We start from the raw sequence: 11,709 nt of genomic DNA, 5'->3' as shown, positions 1-11,709 counted from the left end.
GTAAAGTGTCCATAAGCGTTTTTAAAGGTGCTTATAAATGAAATGTATTATTATTATTATTATTATTATGGGGAAATGAACAGCGAAAAGGTGATAATATGTACAGTAAAGTCTCGTTATATCGATATCGGATATATCGATACTATTTCTATGCACGCACGGAGAAAATTACATGCAAACAGGGTCGGATATATCGATAGTCCCGGTTATATCGATATTTTTTCGGACTCCCTTGAATATCGATATAACGAGACTTTACTGTATTTAGTTTTATCTGCGAGCCAGATGCAATCATCAAAAGAGCCATACATGGCTCATGAGACATAGGTTCCCGATCCCTGTTCTATAGCAATGGAAATGCAGCCAGGCACCGGACAGCGAATTAACAGATGTCTAATTTGCACACCTCCTATCTTCTTCACAGGCTACATTCATGGTGCGTCTACCAGCTCTGGGGCTCGCTGTCTTCCATCTGTATGACTCTCCAGACTCGCCGATGACGCTGCGCTCAGACACCCTTCTCCGGCTACCAGGAGGCACCCGCAATGCCCAAGCTTCAGACCCACTTCCTGTTCGGTCTCAGCAGGCTGATCCTCAGACATTCTACATCAGCAGTCAGTTTCTGACACTGGGCTTCTCTGGGACGACGGGCCTGCTGGAGGTTTGTGTCACCACTGCTCATCTGCTCTTTTCAACAAGGCTCTTTGCTAAATCTGTATTCCTCTGCAGACTATCAAATACAAAGATGATCCTCAGGAAATTAAGGTTCAGATGCAGTTCATGGTCTATGGAACTCGTCCTTCTAAGGACAAAAGTGGCGCTTACCTTTTTCTGCCCGATGGAAAAGCAAAGGTATGAAGTCACTTTGTGGTCTCTTCTAACCCCCCACACTTTCTATTTCCACGAGTAATGCTGATCATGTTCCTTCTTGCTGCTTGCAGCCATACCTCCACCAAGAGCCACCTGCTGTGCGTGTTATTGAGGGACCTCTCTTCTCTGAAGTTGTGGCATCCTACCAACACTTTCAGCAGGCTATTCGCATCCACAACGTGCCAGGTAACGAAACTGTTTTGGGATCAAATAGCAAATGCAGCAAATGTTTAGCCAGCTTGTTCCCTTTAACAGGCAATTTATATCTCATTAAGATACATGTTTGTTTCCTTTGACTTCCCCTTGTTTGCAGCTGTGGAAGGACTGTCTGTGGACATCACCACCACAGTGGACATTAGAGATCAGAACAATAAGGAGCTGGTCCTGCGACTGGTCACTGATATCCAGAGTGGAGACGTCTTCTACACAGACCTCAATGGCTTCCAGGTCAGTGTGACTCTGCTTTGAGGAGTATTACTGATGCATATCTCAAAATGCTGAGAAGCTGACATCCACCTCCTTTTTTAGATGCAGCTTCGTCGGCGCCACGAGAAACTTCCTTTGCAAGCTAACTTCTTCCCAATGTCTAGCCAGGCTTACATCCAAGACAGCCACCACAGGCTAACGCTGCACACGGCACATTCGCTGGGTGTCAGCAGTCTGGGAAATGGTTTGCATCTCATTTTTTTTACTTTGTTGAATTGTCTGTGTCTTTTTTTCCGTCTCCCTTTTTTTTTAGAAGCCTCTGTCTTTTAACCACTCACTCCCCCAATTTTGTATGAGTCATAATGTTTTGAAAGTGTTTTTTTTTCCCAAGGCCAGCTTGAAGTAATTTTGGACCGCCGACTGATGCAGGATGATAATCGTGGGCTCGGTCAAGGCCTGAAGGACAATAAGCGGACGGTCAACCGCTTTCGACTACTTCTGGAGAGGAGATTGACGGACAACAAGGTCAGATAGCTCAGAGCAGATAAGCGGGAAATTGTCACATACTTTAACTGCACAATAAAGGCTCAATCAGGTGCTTATCATTTTATATATACAGTAAAGTCTCGTTATATCGATATTCTCGGGAGTCCGAAAAAATATCGATATAACCGGGACTATCGATATATCCGACCCTGCGCGCATGTAATTTTCTCCTTGCGTTCATAGAAATAGTATTGTAATAAGCGGTACTATCGATATAGCCGATATCGATATAACGAGACTTTACTGTATTATATATATGTGTGGGTGCGTGTGCGTTTGCGTGTGTATACATACGTGTACACACACAAATACATATGGTTATAGGTGCCTAAGTAAACTAATTATTGGTCATAACTAGTTTATTATATTCAAAACATCGCATCAAAACACCAGGGTCTTTGGCCTGTTTTCTCGATAGCCTCCATTTAGCTCTGTTTTGCTTTCTTGAGGCGTAGCACGAAGTTGTCCATGACGTTCTCACAGACTGAATTGGTCCATCTACCCATTGCTCATGAGCAAGTTCTGGTTCCAGGAAGACAGAGCAAGTTCTCACACCTCAAACCTGTCCCGAGATTGGCTGAAAGAGAACTTCGGAGGCCGAGTGATCGGTCTCAAGAGTGATTTACGGCACCCCATAGCCTGCACCTAAGCCCCAAAGATTTTTTTCTTTGCGGCTAAATTAATGACAAAGTCTACGCAGTGAAACCCCGAACCATCACAGAACTGAATAAAACCATCAGGGAGGAGATGATAGCAATTACCAATTCAGTCTGTCAGAACGTCATGGACAACCTTGTGCTGCGCCTCAAGAAATGCACGCAGCTAAATGGAGGCCATCTCGAACATATGCTGTAGAACAGAGAAAAAAAGGCCAAAGACCCTAGTATTTTGATGTGATGTTTTGAATATAATCAACTAGTTATGACCAAAGTTTCAGTTCATTCGGACAAAACACTAAGAAACGGGGCCTAATTAGATTTAGGCCCCATTTGTTTGGGTCACCCTGTATATACACGCGCATACTTAGGCACCTGAATGTATAATCGTATGGGCCTATATGTATAATTTAATTTTCTCATTTTTTTAAATTCAAAACAATTAATTGTTCATTGTTCTTCCTCACTAACTTCATGAAAACATCTTTTTTTTCACCAGTTTACATTTCATGAATTTGTTTTCCTTCTCTTCCCCTGTGTTGCCTTTAGCACGATGGCTTCTTTTACAAACTCTCCTCCTTGTTTCACACTTTCCTCCCCAAAATATTAAATGACAGAGTTGAAGAGGTAATGTCATGACAAAGACACGGTACATGTACCTTTCGTCCAGTGTTTCTCAACCTTTATTGATTGGAGGCACATATTTCAAATCGGAAAAAAAAGACACACCGCTTGGCCTATTCAGGTTTATAATTAACCTTATAGTGGAAAAGCATTTACTTGTTTTGCCTATTACTGTTTTCTTACCTAAAATCACACAAAACATTACAATTATTCCCAGTTTTTTTTCATAAGAAATGACATTAGATACTTTTCCCCAGCATCCTTGATGATCTCTCATGGCACACTGGTTGAGACTCACCGCCTTCGTCTGTGCTCTAGAGCTCCCGTTTACTTTCCTTATAGCTCCTCAAAGCTAAAAGTAACTAATGGTACAAATGAGAACAAAGGGCGTAGATTGAAGTTTTTCTGTGTAGCTCTCTAAAATTGGATAGTCTCTGCTTGCCAAGATTCTCTTTTCAAGTAAAACATTTCAAGTAGTGCTTTGAGCAAGATCATATTGTCCTGTACTTGGCATATAATAGTAAACCTACCTAAACCCAATGTGTATTGATAGTTGTCTTAAAAGAAACATACACGCTTGAACCTACTATTTATATCACACTAATTAATGGTCCTTTTTCTTTTTTATTTCTTTTTTTCTTCTCCTGTGCCTTCCTCCAGATGACAGAGAGCTCCACGATAAGCTTCCCCTCAGTGCTTGGTCACATGACCAACGCCATCCTCAATCATAACATTCTGGCGCTACCTGTCCTGCCCAAAAGGCGCGGCGTCCCTCTTCTGCAAACCTTTGCGCCACTCAAGACGGTGCTGCCCTGTGACTTCCACCTTCTCAACCTTCGCAGCATCCAGAGCCAAGTAAATAGTCCGTCTCCACTCCTACACATTTTTCAATTCGCAGCTTCACCTTTATGTATGGATATGGTGTCTCTGCATGATTCAAGTGACACTGTTGGACACTGTTTGTTTACTTTCAGTTGGCCAACATTTAGATCTGTCTCAAGGCACCAATATGTGGAATCAAAAACTTGAGAATATTATTATTGGATTTTTTTCTCTTCCAAATGTAGATGCAAATTTAACACGTATCAAATATGACAAAGTAAATGCAGCAGACTTTAAAAGACAGGATATATTCATTAACTGTCATCAAAATACATCAGTAGAGACATGTCATTTAGACAACAAAATACACAGCATTTCAAATTATGTATGTTGAAAATATGTATTTTTCCATGATATATTTTCCCACCTTTTCTGAAAATGCACATTTTGCATAAAACACAAAATGAAATGATAAAAATAATTACAATGAAACACAAATTTACAGAGCAGGAATATTCCCCAACAGCATGTTTGATTGTGCAAAGAATGAAAGTGAATACAGCAGCGCGTCAACTAACATTTACAAGTACCAACCATTATTTTTTTTTGCAACACAAATTAGTCATCGTAGTCATCCAAAATACTACTGAACATTCATTTTCCTTCATTCTATGAGTCAATGCGTACAAAAAAAGAATAGTGCAAAAGTCAATGGGATCTGATTCCCTGGGGAAAGAAATTCAAGCGGATATAACTTATCAACATAATGACAGAGGCTGTCCACCGCCATATTGAGCATTTTTGACCAATTCACTAGATTCCGTGGCATATTACGGAATTCATGTGCTATATGCCACACTGTTAATGTTGGGCTTGTCTTCTGGTGTATTTTTCTCTAAAAATGCCATATGGTGTTAAGTACAGCCATCGTTTTTAGAGCACTTCTCACCCATGTTTGGTTTTGTATTCTTCCAATGTGAGAAATGTCGCAACATCAAAGCTAATGTTTAGCTTTCTTTTTGTGCATGTGTAGGACCCAAACACCCCATCGCCATACACCGCTTTAATTCTTCACCGTTTTGCCCTTGACTGTGCTGTGGATATTCCAAACTTGGGCTTCAATTGCACCACCACCCAAGGACAGGTGAGGAACAAACACACAAAATTCAGTGACACCTTGACTTAAAACTTTCCGAACATGCATTTTTTCCCCCCCAGAAGCGGTCCACATTTATTTTCTCTTTGCTTTTGTTTTTTTCTGTCATGTTAAAACGTACAGACGCTCCCCATCTTACGAACAAGATATGGTCTGACTCATAAGGTGAATTTGGTCATAAGTTGCTTCAGTGCTATATTTTGTATTGAATGTATGTTTAAGTCAAACACTGAACAGGGAAGTATAAAACAGACACTCTAACAGTCATAAAATAAATTCACACCCACTTTAGTACGACGACATATATCGTTGGGTCTTCAGTAAGCCATTACTGAAGCTGCTGGCACGTAACTCAGTAATTACGTGTCTCAATTACTTTATCTTATGCATCACATGCTCCTGGAGTGTCAACTGGGCCCTTCCCAGATTTCCTTCCCGCCCACATACTCTACGCAGCCAATCGTAAACTAGCTCGGGGATCGGGGCCTGAACTCGTTGGCAACACTTCAGCTGATTGGTTAGTCTTAGTGCCCGTCATGTAAACCTCCAGCCCTTGAAACCTCCAATGTGCTGTGTGCGTACGTGCGTTAGCACAGTACGCAGCCAATCGCAAGCGAGCTCGGCTGTAAATAGGCGCGCAATACAAAATCTAACAGCTCTGTCCAAACTTTTTTCGACATACAGTACCCGCAAAAATGTTCGTATGTACCGGTTGTCGTAACTCGAATGTTCGTAAGTTGGGTATTTTGATTTGGAGGTTTTTGCAATCAGACAGTGTGCAATCACAAGACTAAAGTACAACTAGTCAAAACAAGTGTATGACAAAATACAGTACAGAGAAGCATATACAGTTAAAATTGAAGTCTCACCTCTGATTTTGTTGAATAACCAGTTTGTCTTTCATGGACACTTACCCCAATGTCCACAAGCTCCTTTCTTTAGAATTGCAGAGTGGACCAAGTAATTCTCGAAACCTTTTGAATCCGAATTCTATGCAATGTTTTCCCCAAAGCCCCCTCCCACCTCACATTCCCTGACTCTCTTTCCCTCCCTACACTTGGGAGTGTGCGTGTGCGTGCACACACATGCCCACACACGCCCACACACACACGTACACACACATGCACACACATGCACACACGTCTGTACTCCAGCGTGCATTTTTTTCTCTGTTCCGTACCTGTGTTGATACCCTGGGTCGCTTTGTCATCTTTTGTGCAGCTGAATGTTTCCAGCCTCTTCAAGAACTTGGACCTGCAGTTGCTGCAGCCCATGTCTTTGACCCTAATGTACTCTAGTCCACCACTGGCCAACCACTCAAGTGTCAGCCTGGATCCGATGGAGATCTCTGCCTTTAAGCTCAAACTGTGCTAGTACCCAACCGGATCCAGCAGGCTCGCACTCTTCGGAATGAGAACTGGTGTCTTGATGGCTTTGGACCATCACAGGGGACTCAGGTGCAGCTGTGACGAAAGAGATGTACAGAACCACAAACTCTCTGAGAACACGACTGCAGTGGGTTCTGCTTTGTAAGAATGTGTTCGTTCTCTGCTTTCAGCCTGGAACTGAACTACTGAATGTAAATATCCCAATGATGTGCAGGTAGGAGTTAGGAGGGCTTCATAAAAAAATCTTTGCCACATGATTGCAATTTTGAAAGCTTTGCTTCTTTTGGGAGCTTTTTTTATTTTTTTATTTATGCTGATGCGGGCACACATTGCAATCTTTTTTGGAGGGTAAGGGAGGGCTCAATTCAACAAAGACACTGTGCGGCGTGGATATTTGGAGATGCAAGCGAAGCGGGTTTCCGCTCAGTAGTAATAATGGGATCATAGGACAGCTTCACTCATCATTCGAAGCTTCCTTGTCACCATGGGTCAAAATGTGTCTTCATCCTTGCATTGGAACATTACGGCTAAGCGGCTACGCGTGTAGTTGTGCTGCGCCAACACAACATCGCCCTGTATGTGTGTGCATGCAAAGTCTTAGGCTTCCACTCCACATGCTGTATCCGTGCGCCTTTCACATTGATACGGTAAAACATTAAATTGTACAACATGTACAATTAATCAAGAGGATGAGGCTGCAAAGAAGCAGCGAGATGCAATTTGATGCTGGCACACATTGCAATCATTTCAATTGTTTTAATGTAATGTCCTCCTGCCCACTTCAAATGCCAACGACAAGAGTTGGGGGAGGGGCGTTGTGTTGTTGGGGTGGCTGGCGGAGTTTGTGGGGCTTGTATTCCCAATCTGGAAGTAGATTCTCCACTCCAAAAACTATAATCCCCCTACCCAATCTACCGTACCTGAGTTGGTGTGGCCCAGTTAAGCACCATTGGCTGAAACAACAAATCTAAAACTGGATTTTTTTTTGGGGGGGGGGCACAGTTCTTTTATAGCTGGACACAAGGATTATGTCAGGGCCAATTGCTGATGCTGTCACTAGTTTCAGCTCAGGAGCCGAATACAAACGATCTCCTCTTCAATTTGAGCCACCTGTTTTTAATCCATAGAAATTAAACTATCATTCCACACTTTGAACATATTTTTACTGTGGGCTCTTTAATTTATGAAGTCCAGCTAAACAGAGTTGCGATTCCATAATCAGATTTATTGTATACATTCGTAATATTCAGCGATCATGGAGAAACCGTGTTTATGGATTAAGTTTGGTCAAAAGGTGGCGTATCTGAGAATTTACCTTCACGACATGTAGTTTTTGTTTTTCTAAAAGCATCCAATGAAAATTCCAGTAGCCTGTTTTGCAAACAGATGGATTGCTTGACTTTTGCACACACGCTCTGCTGTGGGACTTGGTTGCCTCAAGTCAAAATTGGGATGCAGAACTGAGTGACACTGTAAGCATAACTGGCTGATGTGTGTGCCACCCTGGGCTACAAAATGTCATCTCCACAGTGCTGCCTCGTTTTCCTGAGCCTCAGTCTGTACTCCGCATGGAGCTGTAGCCACACATTTTTGTTATTCCTAACTGTTTGGTTATTTCATTTCTCTCAGGACGTCTGTCACACATCAACATGCTTGGCCATGGCTTTGATTAACATTTCAATGAGAAAATATTGAGTTTCACTTTGTTCTTTTCCACCCCTCAATTTCAACTTCTGTTCTTTCACCGTGTCACACGGAAATTGTGAAATTTTGTCTTTGGGGTTAAAAAAGGTAAACATGAAGTGCTATTTGCTGTAGCGCTATGTTCAAAGGTAATATATGGTGGCAGGCTATCTTCTGTATTAAGTCCCCGTGGAATAAACATGGAGAGAAATTTAATAAAGAAGAAAATTCCAAGTTGCTCATATTGATCTTTTTTTTTTTTTAATAATTTGAAAGGAAAATGTGATGCAATAGCGGCATGGTGGTGAGTAGTTCTCCCAACTGCCTCACAGCGCAGAGAGAGTGGGTCCAAATCCGGATTTAGGCCTTCCACTGAGGAGTTGTGTGTTGTTTGCGTGCCTGCGTTTCCTCCGTGTGCAAGGTTGGTTCGTTAAAGAATGACTTACCCGTTGGCAAAACATTATTTGGCCAATTGAAGTCGAACACAATCACGCAATGTAGGAGAGTGCAGGGCATTCAGATGTGGATCGTGTCGCCGGCGGTGCACACAGGAGACTAATCTGGTTATACAGTAACATTTGCCAAACCGCTTATCCCATCAGTAATTCACCATTTTTGTTTGCAAAGGCATTTCTGCAAACACTCAAAAGCACCGGAACACGGCGCCTCAACCCCATTATGATGGCCCTCGACATGTCTCGAGGCACACAATGTCAGGAAAATCAAGGGAAAAATCCAGTGCATCACACCTAAAAATGCCTGTTTAAAGAATGGTGGGAGGAAGGCGCAGTACCTGGACAAAAACCACGCAAGAACAAGGGAAACCATGCAAAGTCCACAGGAAGATCAGAGCTGACCTCCGGAGTTTTGATAACTGCACTGTTCCACCCTGCAGCACATTAACTTATAGCCAACGTTTAATTGTCAGGAAGACAATATACCCATTTGTTAAAATTACGAATCCGCAACTCATTCAAATAATTGATTTATTTTAAATCCATTGTGGCTTTAAACAAGGCCAAAGTCCACCCACCCGCCTGGCCTGAAAAAAATAAATAATACAAGCCCTTTATAACAATCCAATGGCAAGAATAAAAATTAATGGCGCTGTGTCCAACCCCTTCCTACTGGAACGAGGAGCAAGACAGGGCTGTCCACGCAGCCCTGTCCTATTTGCAATCTTTATCGAACCCCTGAGCCAATGGATCTTCCAGGACGACAAGATTAAAGGAATAGTGATAAATGGAGGAGAACAAGTTACCTCATTATTTGCAGATGACATATTGGTATATTTATCCAACCCCGAACATTCTATTTGTTCTTATAAGAAGATGAGATCTTATACCTTGGGTCGCGTGTGGACTCTATTAAAATGGCTATTCCTTCAAAACTATTGTATCTATTCCAAAATCTTCCATTAGATATATCCGCCCGACAATTCCAGGAGTGGGACAGGTTAATTTTCAGATTCATTTGGCAGGGAGGGAAACCAAGAATTAGACATCAGAGTTTACAATTGGCAAAAAAATAAAGGGGGAACGGCCCTCCCACGTTTAAAAGATTATTATTTTGCAGCTCAGTTAAAACCATTAATTTGCCTGTACAACCCAAAATACTACACCACGTGGAAGGACATTGAAAATGCATTGTCATCCGAATTTCCAATATAATCTGCAATTCACGATGCGTTCACTCAACCCAGAATAACTCAAAAAGATAGAGAGCTAGATAGCTAGCTAATAGATAGCTAGCCAGCTAATCGATAGCCAATAGATAGCTAATAAATAGCCAGGGAGATACATAGCTAAAATGTTTCCTCACTCAAATGGATCGCTAGTGAAGGAAATAAATACATTTAGTTAGCTATGTTAAGAATTGTGTAGGATAAACGGTAAAATAATGAGTTACTCATAAATAGTACTTTGCTTTCTGTAATGATATGAGCAAATCGTATTTGCATGTTCTACTAGTGATGCCTGGCTTTAGATCAAAGGAGCATGCGCGCTGCTGCAAGTTAGTCTGATGAGAGCCTACGAGAGCCACACATGTCAATTGCCTTCTCCCTCCAACCAACACAGTCGTCCTAATAAAGAACCTCAACTCTATCCAGAAGTTGTATCATTTACCGAACCCGCTTACACAAAGCAACACATGGTGTCAGAATTGGTCTGGAAGACAAGAGGACGATAAAAGGACTTGGAACGGAAGATTCCACGGAGGAAAGACATTGAGCACAACCCACGGCAGAAAACGGCAGAAATGGAAGCTTTACGTCCACCCACGGCTCTGCAGCTAACAGGTAACGTGGCTGAAAATTGGAAGAGATTTAAGCAACGTTTTGAACTGTATTTGTCTGCAATTGGAGCTGATGAAAGCCATTCAAAGATGAAAGCATCCATGTTTTTGCACGTTGTGGGAGAGGAAGCTCTAGAGGTCTACAATAACTTCACATTTGATGCTGAGGATGACAAGATGAAGCTTTCAAAAATAATGGAAAAGTTTGAAGCTTACTGCATTCCGAAACGCAATTTGACGTTTGAAAGGCACAGATTCTTCACATGTGTACAGACAGTTGGAGAAACTATTGACCAATATGCAAATGAACTGAGAAACAGATCAAAGAGTGTGTGAGTTCGCTGGATTAACAGAATCACTGATCAAAGACAGAATAGTGTGTGGCATTACAGATAATAAACTGAGAGAAAGGCTACTCAGAGAATCAGATCTGGACCTGGAAAAAGCCTTAGCACTGTGTAGAGCCGCTGAGACTGTTAAGTCACAGGCTAAAGAGTTGCTAAATGATGCTAGCTGCAACGTGGATGCAGTGGAAAGAAATGCACACAGATTCAACAAAAACAAGACTGCTGAGATGAAAGCAAGAGTGAGACAACCCAAAGAAAATAGGATATTCAAACAAAAATGTTGTACTCGTGGTACGCAACATCCCCCAAAGCAATGTCCAGCATATGGGAAACTGTAAAAACTGCGACAAAGCAAATCACTATGCTCGTTGCTGCAGGAACCAAGACATGAAAGGCAAGGTAGATGCAGTAGATGATCATTATGAAGTGGAGGAACTTTATGTGAATGCTGTAAAAGATGAAAAAGAAGAAAGAGATTGGATCACTACGCTGAAAGTGAACAACATTCATCTAAAATTCAAATTGGATACTGGAGCCAATGTGAATGTCATTTCAGAGACTGATTTCATGAAGATCAGGCCGAGACCAAAAATACATAAAGCAAACATGAAAGTAACAGCTTATGCGGGTGCAGTCATACCAATGAAAGGAAAATGCATTGTGAATGTGACACATAAAGGCCAATTACATAAGCTATCTTTCATCATAGTTCCAAGGGATGTGCAGGGTCTACTAGGATTGTCGGCATGTGAGAGACTACACCTACTGAAGAGAGTTTTTGTTGTGGATAGACAAAAAGAGACAGCATATGATCAACTGATGGAGCAGTACAAAGACTTGTTTCAAGGGTTAGGTGGCCTACCAGGAGAACACACAATCAGAGTGGACAAGAGTGT

General features: G+C 41.9%; 1 protein-coding gene across 3 annotated transcripts in view; it reads left to right on the top strand.

The window, feature by feature from the left end:
- man2a2 (mannosidase, alpha, class 2A, member 2) overlaps positions 1-8,405 on the top strand; it is a 22,868-nt gene extending 14,463 nt beyond the window's left edge. For all 3 annotated transcript variants that reach the window (XM_088997368.1, XM_088997367.1, XM_088997366.1), the window contains 9 exons: positions 425-661; positions 730-852; positions 942-1,056; positions 1,184-1,317; positions 1,399-1,540; positions 1,688-1,821; positions 3,783-3,977; positions 4,978-5,088; positions 6,322-8,405. In XM_088997368.1, the coding sequence (XP_088853494.1) occupies positions 425-661; positions 730-852; positions 942-1,056; positions 1,184-1,317; positions 1,399-1,540; positions 1,688-1,821; positions 3,783-3,977; positions 4,978-5,088; positions 6,322-6,474 (1,344 nt within the window). In that variant the 3' untranslated portion in view covers positions 6,475-8,405. The remainder of the gene's footprint in view (positions 1-424; positions 662-729; positions 853-941; positions 1,057-1,183; positions 1,318-1,398; positions 1,541-1,687; positions 1,822-3,782; positions 3,978-4,977; positions 5,089-6,321) is intronic.
- The last annotated feature ends 3,304 nt before the right edge of the window (positions 8,406-11,709 follow it).

Source organism: Hippocampus bargibanti, linkage group LG05 (genome assembly GCF_051943395.1).
Source record: "Hippocampus bargibanti isolate YZ-2025 linkage group LG05, ASM5194339v1, whole genome shotgun sequence".
Classification (NCBI taxonomy): domain Eukaryota; kingdom Metazoa; phylum Chordata; class Actinopteri; order Syngnathiformes; family Syngnathidae; genus Hippocampus; species Hippocampus bargibanti.
Note: the sequence above shows the minus strand (reverse complement) of the source record. Positions and strands in the feature narration are given on the sequence as shown.